This window comes from Enhydra lutris, unplaced genomic scaffold, assembly GCF_002288905.1.
Source record: "Enhydra lutris kenyoni isolate GAN:26980312 unplaced genomic scaffold, ASM228890v2 scaffoldscaffold117, whole genome shotgun sequence".
Classification (NCBI taxonomy): domain Eukaryota; kingdom Metazoa; phylum Chordata; class Mammalia; order Carnivora; family Mustelidae; genus Enhydra; species Enhydra lutris.
This window is the reverse complement of record NW_019154201.1, coordinates 14,715-33,736: the sequence shown is the minus strand read 5'-3', so window position 1 is coordinate 33,736 and position 19,022 is coordinate 14,715. Positions and strand designations below refer to the sequence as shown.

General features: G+C 62.5%; 1 protein-coding gene across 1 annotated transcript in view; it reads left to right on the top strand.

Annotated features, from left to right (window-relative positions):
• LOC111139782 (polypeptide N-acetylgalactosaminyltransferase 9) overlaps positions 1–18,706 on the top strand; it is a 71,450-nt gene extending 52,744 nt beyond the window's left edge. Inside the window, exons 7-11 of the mRNA XM_022492170.1 lie at positions 10,571–10,756; positions 13,335–13,472; positions 14,411–14,506; positions 16,535–16,702; positions 18,560–18,706. Coding sequence (XP_022347878.1) covers positions 10,571–10,756; positions 13,335–13,472; positions 14,411–14,506; positions 16,535–16,702; positions 18,560–18,706 — 735 coding nt within the window. The remainder of the gene's footprint in view (positions 1–10,570; positions 10,757–13,334; positions 13,473–14,410; positions 14,507–16,534; positions 16,703–18,559) is intronic.
• The last annotated feature ends 316 nt before the right edge of the window (positions 18,707–19,022 follow it).

Genomic DNA, 19,022 nt, shown 5'->3' with positions numbered 1-19,022 from the left:
GCCAGTGTAGATGCTAGAGGTGGATGTGCTCACACAGCACTGCTTCCCATGTGCTAAGTAGTTTTACACATACAAACCGCGTGGATGGGTGTGTTGATGCATGTTCCTTTTTACTTCTGTTGCTGCGGGGTTCGGGGTAGCTTCACGGGTGACAGGAACATCCCAGCAGGACGAGATAGATTATATAGATTATATATATATATAATTTATGAGGTAAATTACATACATATGACGCAAGCCAGCAGGGGGACCCGGTGCAGGCAGACCTGCCGCAGGGTCCCGAGCCACGCCCGCCCCAGCGCCTCCACAGTCGGGACGCGGCGGACGCCATTGGCTGGTGGTGGTGTCGGGACAGCAGCTCACCTGCACCCGCCACCAGCCTGGGGCCCCAGCCCTGTCCCCAGGTTTAGAGCAAGGTCTGCCCCAAAACCCGCCTGCCACAGGCCTAAGACGGGCACAGAGGGGCGAGGGCAGGGTGACCAGCACGCTCCCTCTGTGTCCCAGAGCAGGACCCTGCCACTGTCCCCGTAGAGATGCTGGCGGCTGGGAGCGGCGGTCTGTGAAAGCCTCACCCCGTCCCACTTATCTGCTCCCTACACAAGCCCTCAGAGCCCCAGGGCTCCCCACGCCCTGAGAACAAAGCCCAAACTGGGACCCACAGCCTCCCCGCCCAACACCCGCCCAGCTCCGCGCACAGTCAGCCGCCCGGCCTCCCCTCCCGCAGCCAGGCCCGGCTGGCCCCTCTCTGGCAGGTTCCCTTCCAGCCCTGCTGCTTCCAAACCCAGCTCTCGGCCCCACAGCATGTTCCTCCCACGACATAGCTCTGTCCGTGGCCCCTCGCTGACACCTCCCCCTGCCCACCCTGCTGGACTAGGACTAAGCCCCGGAAGGCCAGGCCTGCGCCTGTCTTGTTCGCTGCCTATTGGCTGCCGCGGGTGACCCTGTAAGTCCGGGTCCCATGCCCTTGTGAATGAACACAGGTATCACCTGGGAGGGAGAGGGACTCTCTGTGACCTGCTGGACGCCAGAACCTGGGGTGGGGACACATCGAGGGAAAGCGAGCTGTCCTTTTGTGGAACAATTTCTTATGGGTGTCTCCCACGCAGTCCCAGGTGCTAAGGATCCCACAGGGTCTCTGCTCACCTGAGGCCTGTGTATCCAGTGCATGGCATGCTGTCTGTGGCACCTGTGGAAAAACACGGGCAGGGGAGGGACGGCCAGTTGTCGGTTTACATGGGATAGTCCAGGCAGGAACGCCACATCTGAGCAGGTGTGAAGGAGGAGAGGAAGAAAGCCAGGCAGCTGAGGGAAAAGGCATTCCCAACCGAGGGGCGGCATGTGCAAATGCCCTGAGGCAGGAGCATGCCTGGCAGGCATGTGGCCCTCATGGCAGAGACCGCAGGCAGCCCCATGACCCCGTGGTCTTTCTCCTGCCTTCTGGTGCAGATGCACCTTGTAGCCACGCTGTTTCTGGTCCGTCCTTGGCAAGGTGGCCATGGAGCACGGCCCACTCAGAGGAGTAATTCTGTGGTCCTAGGGCCATGTTCCCCTTCTGTGATTGTAGAAATGCCAGCAGTTCCTCCCCTAATGCGAGAGTCCACGAGGCCAATAGGGGAGATTAATCCATAGCCTCCGTTAGGCTAATAAAGTCCAAGCCAAAACCAAGCGGTGTGTGCCCCGGCTGGGAGAGCCATCGGCAGAAGGCAAGTTGGAAATTGTCGCCTATTTGGAGACTCTTGGACTCGCTGCTTCTCCGTGGTGTTACGGGAAAGCCTTCACAGTGCTGGGGGCGTCACCGCACCTTCAGACCCAGCCTTTTCAGTGGGACATGGGCGTCAAACCCCTGGGGGCTGGGTGGCAGGCCTTTCCTTGTCATCCCAGAGGGGAGTTAGATGTGCTCCTGTCTCACCAGAGCGGCAGAGCGGTGCGGTCACTCCAGGAGGGCTCAGGGGATGTGTGACCACACTGCCGCTGGACGTCAGAGGGGTGCAGGGAGCACTTGGGGCCGGTCCTGGATATTCCTCTGTGGGCAGCGGGCACAGGGGAATGTGGGGAGCTGACGGTGAAGTCCTGATCTAGCGGCTTTCAGGAAGGGCTTGCTCTAGTTGCAAGCAGTGGGTCTGCCTAGCACAGCGAGGGTGCCTTCCTGCTCCCCACAGCCCACGGGACATGGTCCACGGTTTACTCCCTGCTGCCTGCCCGGTTCCCCTGAGCAGAAGGCCAGACCTCTGAGCCAGGGGAGCACCTCCGTCCACTTGGACATCTCAGTGGAAAAACCCTTCAGAGAGCCCTCTGCCGGCCAGCCAGCCGCCCTCTCTCTGAGCTTCAGTTTCTCCATCTGTCACGGGCAGGTGTGGTAGGACCGCCCTCCAGGGCTGGCACGGATTTGGTGAAACGGAAGCTCACAGCACCTGAACAAGGGCTCACAGTGACTGGAACAATGATGACACACGGTGCATTTCTGAACACCGGTTTCCCCTCCTTCAGAAAACCAGCTCTTGTTAGAAAAACCCTGAAGTAAGCAAACCAGGACAGAAGGAAAGTCACGGTAGTTCCCTGCCAGAGCCCAGAGGTGCGTCCTTTCAGAGACGGTTTACGTATGTGGGAGCGTTGCCTGTGGATGTGCGTGCACACACAGGAACGCTGCCCCCCGATGTGCGTGCACACGTGGGAACGCTGCCCCTAGATGCTGTCATAGTTGCAGGCCTGGGACAGCACTGGGCTCACTGCCCAGTGCTCCTGGGCTTCACGCGCGCGCTCCAGACCGTCCGTGGGCTCTGCTACCTTGCGCCGCACGGAAGTCAGTGCCCGGTGTCCGCTTCACGGCTCAGCTGCTCCCCCGGGATGGACATCTGGAGACGGGATCACTGCCAGACGGAATGCCCGTTTTCAGGGCATTTGATAGCTCTTCCCAAATCCCCGTCCTGTCCCCGCTGCCCTGTGTGTGTGAGTGCCCGGGAGTGTGTGTCTGTGTGTCCGTCTCTGTACACGTCTTCTCAGCCACGGCACGTGAGGGAGAGAGTCTCCAGGCCTGAATAGGACGCGGCTCTAATGAAATAAATATTGTTACTTTTTTTGCCAAGATGTCAGGCACAAAGGAAACGTCTTTGTTGGCTTAATTTGCCTTTTTCGCTTGCTAGTGAGCACGGACATTTTTCGTACGTGTGTTGACCGTATGTTTCTTCCTCGGCCAGGGGATTCTGACGGCATTCCTTGTTTCCAGTTGTTTTTAGGGACACTGGCCCCGTGCAGGGTGATGCAGGGGCTGTCCCATCAGTCCCTTGTGCCGCTGGCCTCTCACAGACAGAGACCACGTCGGCACGCATGTCCCCCGTCCTCAGCGCCTTCGCCATCCCACTCGGGGAGGCCTGTCTGAGCAGCCGCTCGGCCGCAGCTCCTTCTGACACCTGCCGTCCCTCCTGCACAGTAAAGGCTTGAATCCCCTTAGGATGCATGTTCTGTCCAAGCAAGGTTGTGATCTTTCCTTCTGTTGTTTGAAAATAGCAGCCCCGGGCTTCTCACTGCACTCATCAAATACGCCACCCTTCCCCGCCGCCGGGCAGGGCCACCTTTGCACAACCCCAGTGCCATCGGGCCACGCACACCTGTCCCCTCGCTCCCGCATCGTGGGTCAGGTGGTACCGATGAGTACGTCCTTCCCTGTCATCACCATAGAGTTTTCGTCTCTCTGCTCTTGTGTTCTCTCCTTCACGTGGACGTTAGAAACACTGAGCCTCTCCTGCTCTGTCTATGTACCCCTTGAGCTTGCCGGCAGTCAGCACGCCACCAGGAGTGGCCAGGGGACCATCTGGGTCCCTGACCCCCTTGCGCCCGTGCATTCCTTGCCCCGTCTTCTCCTCGGGTCCTGGTAGACGCCGTTGACCATGGCTGATGTCTTTTCACAAATCCGGAGAACACCGGGGTTCCTGTCACGTGACCTCACGGCCCGGGGGTCCAGTTGCATAGCTGAGGGGTCGTCCCTACCCTGTTGGGCCCCGCGTCCTGGGTGATCGCCTCAGCAGTGAACGAATGCTCTCTTCAGCCTTGTCCAGATGACCGTGCAAGCCCCTGTTTCCGTTGCACTGAGGGTGTGTTTCATATGTGCGGCACGCATGTCCCTGTTGGTCACCTGCGGCCGCTCGTAGACTGTGTGTTTTGACTCGTGCTCTCCTCTCTCCATGGCTGGTTCCCCCCCTTCCGTCCTCTCTGGAAGGCCTCAAGGTCTGCGCACGTCCCCCTCCGCCGGTTCCCTCTCCTCCGTGAACCCCATCTGGGGTTGGGGGCTGACTCCTCTGGGCTTGGGCTTTCCTTGTGCGTTCGGCACGTCTGAGATCCCGGCGCTCACGGGCATTGTACCTTCATGCTTGCCCGTCCTTGCATGGAAGTCTCGGATTACTGATGCCGGCTCCCCAGGTCCCGGCTCGAAGCCGAGTGGCTTGGTTCTCACCCCGAGACCCACAGCCGGCTGTTGCATGAGTCTCCTGGCTCCCGGGGCCGTGCGTCTGTGCTTCCTCCCGGGGCTGTGCGTCTGTGCTTCCTCCTGTCTCGCTGGGTCTGGTTGCGGCCAGGGAGCAGCTTCTGGTCACGGTCGGGGCGCCCAGCCCCAGGCCTCACGCAGGGCCCCGCACTCAGTCTCTGGCCGTCCATGAGGCTCAGGCGCCCGCGCCCTACAGCTCCAGTCCCCGCTCGCCAGCCCGTGTCCGCTCCTTCTGCGGGGCGGGGAGCCATATGTGCTTTTAGCTTTTAAATAACGTAGCTACCGTTTCCGTGTGTTTGGGGGAGGCAGGGAAGAGCTCCACGTCCGTGGGGTTCTCCCTACCTCCTCCGTTGTTTCATCCAGCTACAGGGGGCTCGGACTTGGGCCGGTGCAGGGGCGTGACCCAGGAGGCAATGCCTCACCCCTGCTGGAGGACAGAACGTGCGAGGACACGCAGCCCCATCCTAGAAAGTGTCCATGGGACAGAGGACCGTGCCCAACGCCCAGGGTGCCCAGAGGGCAGACAGAGGGGAGGGAGGCCCATAGCGCAGCTGCCCCCAAGCTCCATGAACATCGGAATCCCCCGGAGGCCTTGTTAAATCGCAGCCCTCCGGCCCAGGCCCACCCGAGTTTCCGATTCGGAGGTCTGCAGCGGCGACCACCCCCATCTCCAGGGCGCCCCGGGCAAGGCTGGCCCCACCGGCCTGGGGGTCCCGCTTTAAGAGCCACTCGTTTGGAAGCAAGGCAACCATTTTTTTTTTTTTTAACTTCTTGTTTGTTTGGGGTGTTCGACACGTTCAGGGAAACAAACGGCGGGAGCTTGGAATGAAGGCCCAGCTCAGAAGCTTCTGGGGTCTGGAGCCGGGAACAGGACTCGGGATCACCTGTGTTGGGGCATGTATGTGTATATACAGATCATCCCTGAGAGAGACGTTTTCCTGTCAAAAATGGATGGATTGAGCCCAGCTAGGCCCTGGGAGATGGGACTTGTCCGTCCGGCCCTGAAGCTGGATTGCTCCTGCAGAGTGAGGGTCCTGGTGCGAGGGGCAGGCATCAGCCCGTGGCTGGGTTGGGCCCACACTGTAAGGACATCGAGCAGAGTATAAATTTTTAAAATTAGATTCAGATGCAAAATCTGCAGAAATCATACACGCAGTTTTCTCCTGAGTGTGAGGCCGTGTTTGTTTGTTGGAGGGGAGATTCCACACGACCAAAAGGAAGATGGCGGCTGGGCATCTGGTGGCTTTGCACCCGTGAGATGTCCTATGGGGCCGGATGCCTTGTTCCTGCCCGCTTCCAGCCTTTGGCCTGGAGGTCTGGGATGGGAGGCAGAGCTTGCTTACCTCTCTGCTTGTGTGCCGTCTTCATGCACAGCTGTGCCCTGTACCCGGATATCCGGCCTGGTTGTTTGGACCAAGGCAGATGGATGGGTGGGTGATAAGTGGAGGGTAGATGATGGATGGATGGACGGACAGGTGGATGGATGCACAGATGGGTAGATGGATAGATGGGGGGGCAGTGGGAGGACAGTAAGTGGACGGATGGCTGATGGCTGGGTGGGTGAACGAATGGTTGGGGGATGGACAGGTGGGGGAAAGACGTGTCCTTAGGAGGGTTTATGGCACGCTCCCAGTCAAGGCAGCTACCAAAGAAACAGTGTCACCGGGAGCTGAGGGCTCAGAAAGTCCTTCCTACCTGAGCTCACATCAGGGCTCACGGAGACGCACTCCGCCCAGCCTTGGTTTGGACGCTGAGTGTATCTGCACACACTGTGGTGCAGCCCAGAGCGAGGGACGGGTTTTGTCCCTGAAAGCCCCTTCTGTGTCTCCTGCACATCCGCTGAGAAAGAGGTGAGGATCTTGGGCAGGTCACAGATGAAGCCCAATGACTTCCGTTCTGTCACAGTGGCTGGGAAGGTGCCGGGCCCACCTGGGTCTACAAACCCCCATGCCTTTATGTGGCATTTCCTCCCAAGTGCAATCTCCACGGGCTGGACCCCTTCCCAGTGCTCTCTGCATGGTCACAGTGCAGATCCTGATGGAGGAGACCCGGGGGCCTGACCGACTGTGCTGCTCTCGGGCCCAGGCTGCTCTGAGTATCCAAGAGCTGCTCTGCCTCACCCCCCACCCGGCTTCAACACCAACTGCTCTTCCCATGGACCCCCCTCCCGTAGAACCCCTCCCACTGTACCCCTAGGAGTTCAGTTTGGCCAGAGCTAGTTGCCTGTGACCAGCATTTCCAACCAGGTCTTCCCGGAGAGGTGGTGAGGCCTGTGGGGGCCACTGTGAGTCAGGAGAGGGGGCGTCGGGACCCCTACTGCCCTGCCCCCTTCTGAGGCCACAGCGATGCTGCACAGGGCCAGCTCGGAAGGCCTCGAGAGTCACAGGTCTCCAAGGAGGCCCCGACCTCCTAACTCCAGCCTCCCTGCCGCTGCCGTGCTGTTACGTGGGGTGGCCTCTGTTCCCAGAGGCCAGTGAGCTGGGCCCAGGACTCCCATGCCTCCCGGAGAATGCAGAGGCCCCAGTGGCCTCCTGGGTGTCCACTCTGCGGGGCAGGAGGGGCTGAGACAGACACAGGAAGGACCGGGAGGGGTGAGTGTGTGTGTGAGTGTGTGTGTGAGTGTGGGTGTGCCTGATGTGGTCAGTCAGGTGTGAGGCTTGGACTGCAGGATACTGAATTCCTCCCACAGATTCTGATGGCTAGCAACGTCTGGGGCTCCTGTCCCCAGCTGGCCGACAGCAGCTCTCCAGAGGCCCCGCTCTGTGAGCTTGGGCCAGGGTGTCCCTTCTCGGGTCAGCTCAGGGCAGGTGAGGATAGGCAAGGCTCCCTGAGAAGTACAGGATCACTGAGCGGCGGGTGCCATGCTCCTGGCTGTGGGACGGCCAAGGGCAAATTAAATGAAGTCAGGGTCCAGAAAACATCTCCATTAAGGTGACGGCGAGCACAGCCTCCTCCCGGCACCCTACAAGCCAGGGCAGAGCCACGCCGCAGTGCCTGTCCTCCCTCTCCGCGCCGGCGCAGGAAGCCCTGGCCTTCAGATAGCGGGGCCCTCCACAAAAGTGTCATTTTGATCACAGGGGCACGGAGAGGACAGAGAACCAAGCAGGAGACAGGGCACCTCGCTTCAGGTGTTGCCTGTGTCCCGATGCACGGGCACCGCGACAGCCAGGCCCCGTGGGGCTCGGTCCCAGCCCTGCGGGCTCACGCCACCCGACGGTGGCAGCGGGGCCCATCTGAGCCCCGTTCCCTGGCATCTGTGCTGACCTGTCACAGTTTCCGGGCTTTTAAGCAGTAAAAGTCCTCGCCTGCAAGGGCAGAGGACAGCTCTGGAACCCTCCATCAGACGCGGGCTCGACGTCGGAGGAGCTCTGATCTGGGGGTGCCGAGGGCGTCCCCCGCCCCCGAGCAGCTGCCGGCAGGCCTGACACCTGGTCCTCCCCTCGTGTTTGCTGTTTCTGTTTGGGTGCCAATTAAGCAAGCTGACTGAGGTAATTAGTGGTTGAGGCGCGAGATGGGTGTGACGGTCACATGCAGCCCCTGTGACGCTGCCCGTCCGTTCTGGGTGAAGAGGCAGCTTTGGGGGTTACGCAATAGTTCCTGCTCCCTGTCCCCCTCCACCCATGAAGCTGCCCTGTGACCTTGGACCCGTCTCATGACCGCACAGTACCTCGGTAATGAGAACGATGTTAACCCCCACGGCACCTCCCAGCAGCACGCCCTAGTCCAGCTTCCTGTGTCGGGAACATAGGGACGGAAAACCCCCTGCGGGAGGCTGGACCAGGTGGGGCTCCAGGTCTCTCACAAAGCTCACAGCTGATAGGCTCTAACTTTCCATTGGCCGTCCTTGGTGCATAGACCTCAAGCCTCGTGTGGGCTGCCTCATGGCCACAAGACGGCTGCCACCCCCTGGACCTCTCGTCCACAAATCATAGCCTCCCTAAAAGCCCCGCCTTATCTCAAAGGCCAGAACGGTCTGGCAGGTCCCCTCTAGCCACAGGGGGACGGGAGCATGCAAGTCGAGTCAGGGTCTGGAGCCGTGATCCCGCACCTCCACATAGAAATGCCCCCACCCACCCTACCCTACCTCCTGCCCCCCACAGAAGTTGCCCACGGGGTCATGCCCAGAACCCCTGGACTGAGCTCACCTGCTCACTTCCTGCACACTGTGTCCTGGCTCGGGGACCACTCAGCGCCCTGCCACGGCACCCTTCCCTCCCTCCGAGGCCAGTTCCACCCAACAAAGTGGTGGGGGGCTGAAGGGCCCTGAACTCCCCACAGAGCCCACACCAGCCGTCCTCACGTGACTAAAGCTTGAAATCACTGAGCCAGATGCGGCAAGGCCTGTCCAGCCCTCCTGTCCCATGGCTGCTCTAGCCACATGCAGCTGCCTGAATCAATTCCAAATTGATTAACATCTGATAAAATAAAGACACCCGCTCCTCGGCCATGCCAGCCACGCCAGCCACACGTCAAGGGCACAGTGGCCACGTATGGCTGTGGCTACCATACCTGACCGCCCAGGTCCTGTGGGATTCTGTTGGGCAGCACAGGGCTGGCAGTTGCTAGCAAATTCCTAGGAAGGAATGCATTCATTCATTGAACAACCGTTCCCTGAGCCCCGGCCGTGGTACAAGTTGTGTTCTGAGAGTGGCAGGTGGGGCGGTGCTCCTGGAGCTCACACATTAGTGGGAAGGACAGACCAGGGGAGCCAGGAGCCCCGAGGGGCTACAGCTTCAGATGGGAGGGTGAGGAGGGCGCCATGAAGGGTGGCATCTGAGCAAAGCCTTGTGGGCATCCTGGTGCGGAAATCAGGGGAGGGTGTGCCCCAGAGGGCAGAGCAGGTGCACAGGCCCCGGGGCCATGGGGAGGGAGAGAGCGGTGAGGCTGGAGAGCCCTGGGAGCTGTGGGAGCACAGGGCCAGCGGCAGGAACAGCAGCTGGGGCATGGCGGTCCCTCCAGAGATGGAGAGAGGCGGCGGCCACCGTAGGAGTGTGCAGGAAGCATGGCACTGTCCCTACACCTCCATCTTGGCCTTCTGGAAGACTCCTGGCTCACTGCATGTGCACCTGTGTTCCCAGCATCCTGGCAGTCCAGCCGGAGGCTTGTGAGCAGAAGTGGTGTAAGTGCCCCCCTCCACGTCCTCCCAGCACCAGGCTGTGGAAGCAGGACACAGTGCAGGCCTCTCATCCCGTCACTCAACACAAAGAAGTGAACTTGAGCCCACGCCCTTGTCCCAGGGGCAGGGTCTGCACCAGCATCGTGAAGGAGCTGTGCCCTGGGCTTTGCACGGGCTGCAGAGGGGTGGTGCGGGCAGGCTGGGAGCCCAGCAGGGAGAGATGGTGGTGACTGCGTGCTGGGAATTCGTGCCTCTGCAAGCCCAGCCTGTGAGGATCCCATAGCCTGCCCCCGACATGTAGGGTATCCGACCTGCCCAGACGTGATGCGTTCCGGCTGTGGGTGACATCAGGAGGGGCCCCAGTCCTCAGCTGTGGGGTTCCCCCTCCTCCCTCCGCTTCCCGAAGGTGACGTCAGGCCAGGGAGGAGGCGGGATCTGCTGTCATTGTACCTGAACAAGGACAGGGCTCTGTAGTGAGGAGAGGCAGCCTGAAAAGGCATCAGGAAGGTCGGGCAGCACGCTGAGACAAGACAGACAAGGGCACGCGTCAAGGGCATCATGGGTGAGGCTCTTTAGGGGGTTTTGTTGTCGAGGAAGCAGCTGTAAGGGTGCTCGAGGCAGGGTTCTGTGTGGTGAGTGCTGCATCGAGGTGTGCGGCGAGGTTGGCACGCTCTTTTCAAACTAGACTGCGGGTTTGAACCCCCGGCAGGGGGCAGCTGCTGGTGTGTAAGCCCCCTGGGACCAGGCCCCTGCACCGAGCAGGCCTGGGCCTGGGGTGGGGGATGGAATTGGGTAGGAAACCCAGCGGGGTGGCAGCCCTGTGCCCAGGCTCTGGGGCACTTAGCCTGAGGCCCTGGACAGCTCCTCTTGGGCCGTCTTCCTTGGAACAAGCCCAGGCTGGCGCCTTCTGGAACCCGTGTCCTGGGGCCTGTGAGCAGGGAGGAGGGCCACCCAGCCGCCCTGGTCTCCCCCCACAGGTGTGGCAGTGTGGCGGGAGTATGGAGGTGCTGCCCTGCTCCCGCGTGGCCCACATCGAGCGCACCAAGAAGCCCTACAACAATGACATCGACTACTATGCCAAGCGCAACGCCCTGAGGGCAGCCGAGGTGTGGATGGACAGCTTCAAGTCCCACGTGTACATGGCCTGGAACATCCCTATGACAGTACGCCTGGCAGGAGAGGGCGGGGCCGAGGAGAGGGGCGGGGCCGGGGAGAGGGGGCGGGGCCAAGGCGCGGAGTGGGCTGGGAGAGCTGGAGGGGTTGGGGCCTGGGCACAGCTGAGCCGGCCAGAGAGCAGGCGCATGGCAGGCAGCCTGGGGTCCCCCTGCCCTTGCCCCGAGTGGGGCCGGTCTAGGACAGGGCTCCCCGAACGCTTTTTGGTGAATGTTTTCCCTGGTACAAGGCACTGCCGATGGCTGGAAGTGAGGGTTGGCTCTTCCCCACTAGCTGCACTTGGTGCTGACTCCACCCACCTAGAAACTCACCGCACAGCCCCAGCACCCCGCCGGTCAGCCCGCACATGGTGCGGGCGTCTCCTTGGGTTTTGCGGCCGATGCACGTGATAGAAGGTCTGCTGCTTGGGCCTTTTCAGAGCGCGCGGCCCCTAACACTGAGCACGAGTGAGCCGGACAGCCATCGACATGACCAGTTCCAAAGACCACCCCAGAAAGAGCCGCTGTGCGCAAGAGCGGCTAGCTCCCTATTCGCCCACTCCCAGGCCTCAGCAGCCAGCAGCCTGCTCTGTCTTGGATGTGCCTGTTCTGGACGCGTCCCATAGACGAATCCCTACAGCGTTGCCCCTATTGTGTCCGGTGTCTTCGCTGAGTCCCAGGTTCTCAGGGTCGGTCTGTGTGCGACCTCACTTCTTTTGTTCTGTGCCCCACTCGCATTCCGGGGTGTGCATGGCCACCGTTGGTGGACCCCCCACCCGCCGCAGATGCCAGGGGTGCTCCCTGTGCCTTTGGTTTTGGTCCATGCAGTTTCGAGCCACACCTAGTTAGGGGTTGCTGTTTGGGCTTTTGATTTACTTGGTGATCAACTGATTTCCCAAAGATAGCCCATATTCTGGTTTTTCTTGGGATCCTAAAAGATGGGCTCCCCGCCCCCGTGACAGTAATGAGGGCAGGTGCTGAGAGAGGTGGTCCCTTACGTGGGGTGCCTCCACCACCCGCACCCGCTCCGCCACCAGCCCTCACTCCCATGCTGCTTCCCGGGGACGGGCGGGTGCCAGGCTCCAGCTACCCTGCTGCGCCCGTGCTGGAAATGACTTCTGGGTCAGCCCCAGTAAGAGCTCGCCTTGTCAGACCCTGCGCACACCTGTGCGTCTGTGTCCGTGCACTCACCTGTCCACATGCAGAGCCTCAGACACGTACAGAAGTCACAGAAACAGCCCTCACGTCTGTGCTGTGCATTTCTCTCTGCGCCTCCTAAGCCAGCTCACCACACTCCCGGCAGGGCGCGCCCAGCGTTTGGCTGAGGTTGTCAGGGCGCCAGGCTGGGCCTCCGGCTCACACTGTCCCTTTGAGGAGGGACCAGCGGCTGCTCAAGCCTGACCTCCTTCCCCATGGGCTCCTCACATGGCAGTTTCTAGCCGATGAGGACTGGATGGAAACACGCACACACGTATCAGACACAGAAGGAGGGCTCACCATCTCTCGTAAAGCCTCATTGTCCACCAAGGGCGCTGATTCCGAAATGTGCCCATTACTACTCGAAAGGGAACCCGGGTGCAGGCCACATGTGGGGGAAGGACCACTGGCTCTGAGCCAGAACCCAGCAGATGCCCTCCCACAGCACATTCTCAGGGCCCTCTGGGGGCCCTCCACACCCACGGCTCACCGGATACTTGAGGGAAGGCTGGGAGGGGCTCCTCTGTGGCCACGCCCACCACACGGATGAGGGAGAGGGGCCCCCGAGGGCAGCATGCCTTCCACAGCTGATGGGGAGCCCCGGGCCCACTGGCCAGGGGAAGGCGCTTGCTCAAGCGCACTCACACCCGCAAAGGATTTGGTGCCTGCTGCCGCCTCAGGGGCCCCAAGGCCACCTCAGGTTCAGTTGGGCTAGAAGGACCGAGAACTCAGCAAAGCTGTTGTGCTCAGGGTTACGGGTTCTTGAGTGAGGGATACAGACTCCTGGGGGTTGGACAGACAGCACTTACCACTCACGGTGATGCTGTGTGACACTGTGCACAGCATATCGCCAACCAGGGACGCCCACCGAGCTTCTGTTTCTCCATGCACACATGGCCAGCCTCCCACAGGGCTGGCCTTAGTCTCTAGCCCCTGAAGAAGTCAAGCTGAGCGCCCACCACGGTCCAAAGCCCCCCATACATCACCCTGCAGCCGGGACTCTCTGACCCAGACCCCAGGTAGACAACCACACTCTAACCACGCAGGATGTTCCAAGACTTAGGAGGTCACCACCTCCCCTGCCCCAGGGTGGGCCAAGGGCGAGTCTTTTGTTTGGAGCGTGCAGGCTGTGGACGAGCCAGCCCACAGCCAGGGACAATCTGTCTGGGCTGGGGCATGGCCTGCAGGCTGGAGAAGCAGGCCCTTCCCCCCCAGAGCAGCTTGCCCGGACCTCCAAGCGTCCCTGGGGCGAGGAGGCAGGAGGCCACCCCTAGTCACACCCTGAGGGGTGGGGCTTCTCCCAGGGCCTGGGGCTCCCCCGTCTTAGGCAGAGACCTGGGTCGTGGGCACCAGCTCCACACCAGCTCCCTTCCTGCCTCGCCTCCCCTCACAGAACCCAGGGGTAGACTTCGGGGACGTGTCTGAGCGGCTGGCCCTGCGCCAGCGGCTGAAATGTCGCAGCTTCAAGTGGTACCTGGAGAACGTGTACCCGGAGATGAGGACCTACAACGACACCCTCACGTACGGAGAGGTACCGCCTCCGCCGGGAGGGCCCCATGGCCCGCACCCACACACGCACCCACATGAGGGCTCCTGGGCATAGACGGCAGCGGGCACGGGCGCGGCACATTCATGAAACCTGGTGCCTAGCAGAGGATGAGCCCAGACCCACCTGTGTACGTGCATACAGAAGCACTCGCTAGTAGATGCAGAGATACATACATGCATTTGCACATGGGTGTGCGCAAATACATGCACGAGTGTGCCCATATGTTCACACGCGTGCACACGGATCCATACACATACATTAGAGTCTGTACACACATGTGTACAAGTGCACGTTCACATGCAATTCTGAGTGTGCGCAGTTTCTGATAGAGCTCACTCGTGCGCAAACCCAAAGGCGCCCGCCTGTGCACACGGAGACGCGCGGGCACCCTCGTCCAGACTGGCTGCCGCGTGCGCGTGTGCTCCTTTACCAGACACACTGACACACTCACGTAAGCCGTTGTGTTCAGAAGACACAGTGCGTGTGTGTCAGTGCAAACAGCACGCACACGCGGACGCAGAGACAGCAGCTGCACAGACACACGCACGGCACGCCAGCCCTCGCGTGCACGACTACACACACAGGTCTCTTTGAAGCTGGCAAGAGAGTGCTGTGCCCCCCCACACACATTGTCACCCTGGTCTGTGCTGGGGGGGTGGCCTCCCTTCCCTCAGGGCTCCAGCTGTCTGGGGAGCCCAGCCCCGCTACAAGCACGCCGGCCCTGGGCTAGCGCTCAGCAGGAGGCTGGGCGAAGGGGTGCCCGGGGTGGACAGTCCTGGCTGGCTGGGACTACAGCGCACACCTTTCTGAGGCGTTGGCCGGCCAGCTGGGCCCTCTGCCCCTGAGGGGGGATGGGGTGGCCTTGCCCTGACCTCAGGGAACCCCCACCATGGGGTTTCTCCCTCGGTTTCTGGCTGTAGGTGAGAAACAGCAAAGCCAGCGGCTACTGCCTGGACCAGGGAGCAGAAGACGATGACCGTGCTATCCTCTACCCCTGCCACGGGATGTCCTCCCAGGTAGGGGCGCGGCAGGCTGTGAGTGGGCTCTTGGGGTGGCATGGGGACCTTCGGGCAGGCCCCGCCCCGGGGGGACTAAGAGCAGGGCTTCTGGGGCCCAGCAGGCCTCGGGCAGGCACGACACATTGCTTGCCTCTGTCCAGTGCAGCAGCTGGGGTGAAAACCCGTCAGGGTCGTCGTGTGGGCCACAGTGGGTGGTGTGGGCCACAGTGGGTCGTGTGGGAAGAACGCGTTTGCCACCCTGTGGACGGAACCAGAAGCGCTGCCTAGAAGAAGGGTCAGCCCTGGTTCTTACCGCTGAGGTCCTCCCCAGGGATGGGGGCTTTAAAAAGGTCTACACCCACGTCCAGACGCCAGGCCTCCAGGAGAACCAGATGGCCCAGGGGGAGGTGTGTTTTCCGAGAGCGCTGGGTTAGGACTCTGGTCCCCGCGAATCCCGGCTGGTAAAGACAACACTTCTCCAGAAGGAGCGTTGGTGTCATGTAAATTAAGCCCCAGAGGGCTTTCCCCAAGTGATCTTCATTCCTCCCCAAGCACTCTGCGGGTCTGAGCCTCACTCACGCACGTCCCTCCAGCGGAAACCCACGGGACCGGTGCCAGAACCGGGCATCGAGAAGCTGCCCCGTCCACACCGCCTGCCTGGCGGTGCATCTCAGGCGTGAGCACGCAGCCTGTGAGGCTGGGGCAGAGGGTGTGCCCCTGACCTCCCGCGCCTCGTCCCAGGACCCTGGCCGGGCGGCTTCCACATTGACAGAGAAGACAGAATCACCCATCACCTGTCGCAGAGTCAAACGTGGCCTCCGGGAGGAAATCCACTGGCCTTGTCAAAGGCCACGGACGATTCTGGGGCCACAGCCCACGTGAGAGGCCCTGTCCTGCCGGGTCCTCCGAACACACCCAGCGAGCAGTCGCGGGAGGTGACCAGGGAGACGGAGGTTCCCCCGGAGTCCCGCAGCACGAGGAGAGATGCCACATACCACGTGCCCTGGGAGACCCCTCTGGACGGGGCTCACACATGTGCAGTGTTGGCTCCAGCAGTCTCGGCCCGCGCTCCCCCGGCCGGCGAGCCGTGCTGGCCCTCAGCTCAGGGGGCCTCAGACCCTCCCCACAGGGCCTCCGTGCAGGCTGCCCGGTTCTGAGGGCGGGCACCCCGGGAGAGCCAGACGCGCAGCCTCGGGAGTCAGCGGCACTTCACTGCTCCCACGCTCCCCACAGAGATCCGGGGAGACTGCGGACCCCCAGCCTTCCCGGGGGGCCCAAGTCCCCACTGCGAGGCGTGCAGGGTGGGAGGCAGCGTGGAGCCTTCGGTGGGGAGACGCCGTGCACACACTGGCCGCACGGACACTGGCTGCACGGGCGTGTGTGCACACGTGTGTGTGCGTGCGTGCTCGGAGGGAGGGAAGAGGAGGGACGGGGGGGGGAGGGGTGCGGCAACACCCACTGTGGACGAGCCTGCACTACTCTTGAGCACCTCTGGGTCGTGTCCCCTGGATCCCCACTGTCACCCCCGGGCAGATGCCCTCGGGACCGCCTGCTTCCAGAGGAGCATCCCAGGCGGGGAGGGGTCACGTGACTCGCCCCAGGCCACGCTGCTGGAGTGGGAGGACCTCTAGGGCTGGTTTTCCTCCGGAGCATTTGCTTGTTCTTTCCATGGTGTTTTGCGAACAACGTGAAGTAGGATCCAGGCTTGCGTGGACTTGGGGCTACTCCCCTCGTGGAAATAAGGGTCACCTCGTGGTTGTGAAGGGGGCACCCCAAGGGGGTTGTGGAATTCCCTCTCCAGCAATTGGGGTCCGAGGAAAGTTCTGGAAAGGAGGTTAAGGCGGTGCTGCTGGGGGACCCTGGGGGAAGGCAGGGGCGGGGGGAGCAGGGCGGTCTGGGGGGCATCCACAGGCGGGCTCCCTGTGCGCCCTCCCCACTCCCCCGGGGCCTGGCCCTCCCCAAGGAAGCTCCGGAGCCCGGGCTGGAGGCCGGGGGTGCCCCACCCCCTCCGTTCCCTGACCCCGGGCCGCCCACATCCTCTCCCAGCTGGTGCGGTACAGCTCGGAGGGGCTGCTGCAGCTGGGCCCGCTGGGCTCCACCGCCTTCCTGCCCGACTCCAAGTGCCTGGTAGACGATGGCAGGACCCGCGCACCCACCCTGAAGAAGTGCGAGGACGTGGCCCGGCCCACGCAGCGGCTGTGGGACTTCACCCAGGTCAGCAGGGCTGCGGGGCCAGCCGTGGGGAGGGGCCCGCCGGTCCGGTCACAGCGCTGTGGCGGCCCTACGCTCCTGCCTCCTCGGGCCCCCGGGGACGGGGTTTAGATGGAAGGCACAGGGTGTGGGCAACCCCCAGATGGCCTCGTAGCGGCTGCCGGCTGAGCTCTGCGGGAACCAGCCCCTGCCGGGCCCTGGGGCTGCGGGCACGAGGGGTGAGCAGTTCCAGCCCCAGGGCAAAGGCTCCAGCGGCCTCCATGGCGGGTGGGGGGCATCTGGGTGATCCCGCACACTGATCCCTAGGGTGCCGCCCGCGCCCAGGGAGGGGGCCTCCAGTGCCTCCCAGCCCCGCTGGCTCCGGGCCGCCGGTGGGCGGCCTCCTGCTTGTCCTTCTGTGCAGCTGGCCTTCCTGCTGGCGGCCCCCTCCACAGCCCCTCCTGCCTTCTGTCCTCCCTCAGCTCCCCCCCACCGCACTGCGCCCCTCCCAGCACCACACACCCTTCTCTGGGCGACCGGATGTCGCCTCAACCGGCTCAAGCTCCATGGTGTGGCCTCCCATGTGTCCCCCCAGGTCAGCCAAGGATGCGTCCTCGCATGACCTCGCCTGGAGCTCCCATCTCCCTCCCGCCCTGAGCAGCACTTGACCCCTCTCCCTAAAACCCTCTTGGGTCCGAAATCCCTGCTGTCTCGCCAGGCTGCTGCAGCAAATGACCACAGACATGCACGCTCTCGCTGTCTTCGTGCAGCGGGAGTTCCGTGTGAAACCCGGTGTCTGCAGGGCAGTGCTCCGGCTGCGGGCTCTGGGGGTGGGGGTGGGGTCCTTTCGGCCTCTCTAGCCTCCCCAGGCCCCGTCCCTCCTCCCGCCACCTGCTGTGTCCCCTCCCTGTCTCCACATCTCTCCCCTGGCGAGGACAACCACAGGGGAGGAGGGCCACCTGCTCCGGTGTGACCTCATTGTCCAGTCACAGCTGCTCAGACCCTAAGGTCACATTGCCAGGTTTGGGGTGTGGACTCAGTGTGTCTGACCTGCTTGTCTAGAACTCTCCGCCCATGGTACTCTGTTGCAAGGCTCTTGGGACTCTGAGACCTGGGGAGCCGCTTCCAGCCTCCCCCGACCATCCGGCCCACACCCTGAGCTCCTCCCCTCCCCGCCATGGGCAGCAGGTGTCTTCCGGGAGACACGTCTGTCTCCGTCCCCCAATTTCATCCCCACACGCTCTCTGCCATTGGTCCCACCAAGCAGACTCATGACAGATAAACACTGTCGGGAGACCCTGCCCTCCACATTGGGGTCTGGGTGTTTCTGGTTGCAGGAGAGGCTGTGGAATGAGCTGTCATGGATGCAGGCATAGCCTGTAAGGGTCAGAGGTCCCCAGGAGGCCTGGTTGGGGTCGAGACAGCGAGAAGGACCTGTTTGAAAAAGAATGGAGAATGTATAGTGTACCGTCCTGGGGTTCTCAGGCTTGGGCCAGGGTCTGGGGGACCAGAGGGTCTGCAGGGGTGACCAGTGGGCAAATTGGACATGACAGGAGGTGGGAAGCACCTGGGGGAGCCTTCCATCTGAGGGGCCCCATCTCCCTTGTGTTAGTCACTCCCCAGGAATAAGGCAGGCAGGTGACATGGGTGATAGGATGGAGATGCCTGAGGACAGAAGACCAGGAGGGGACAGAGGGACAGGAGGCAGAGGAACTAGGGGGAACAGAAGAACCGGAAGGGGGCAGAGGGACGGGGACCATCCCCCGAGTCTCGGGTGGTCGTGCAGTGACCTGTGTGGGGCTTGTCATCACCCCCACTCCCGAGATGCTCTCAGGACGGGAGCCCTGGGCGTCCATGCTGACTTGGGGCTCCTCCCCGCAGAGCGGCCCCATCGTGAGCCGGGACACCGGCAGGTGCCTGGAGGTGGAAATGTCCAAGGACGCCAACTTCGGGCTGCGGCTGGTGGTGCAGAGGTGTTCGGGGCAGAAGTGGACCATCAGGAACTGGATCAAGCACGGGCGGCACTGACCCCAGCCCCCCACCCCACACCCCTCCCTGACGCAGACCCTGAGCACCTGGGGAAGGCAGCGGGCTCCCCGGCTGGGCCGGGTGCTGGGACTCAGGCCCCTCCCGCCTACCGCGCCACTGGAACCCAAAGGGCCCCGGCCGTGTCCTGCCCATCCCCAGCTGGGACCTCACCTCGGCTGCCCGCAGGCCATGACCCTGGGACAGCGGGGCCCCCCTGCGCATGCCGGAGGCAGAGGCCAGGGACTGGCCACCCCTCCAGGAGCACAGACCCTGAAGACAACTCCAGCTCCAAATCACGTGCCTTTTCTACGGTATT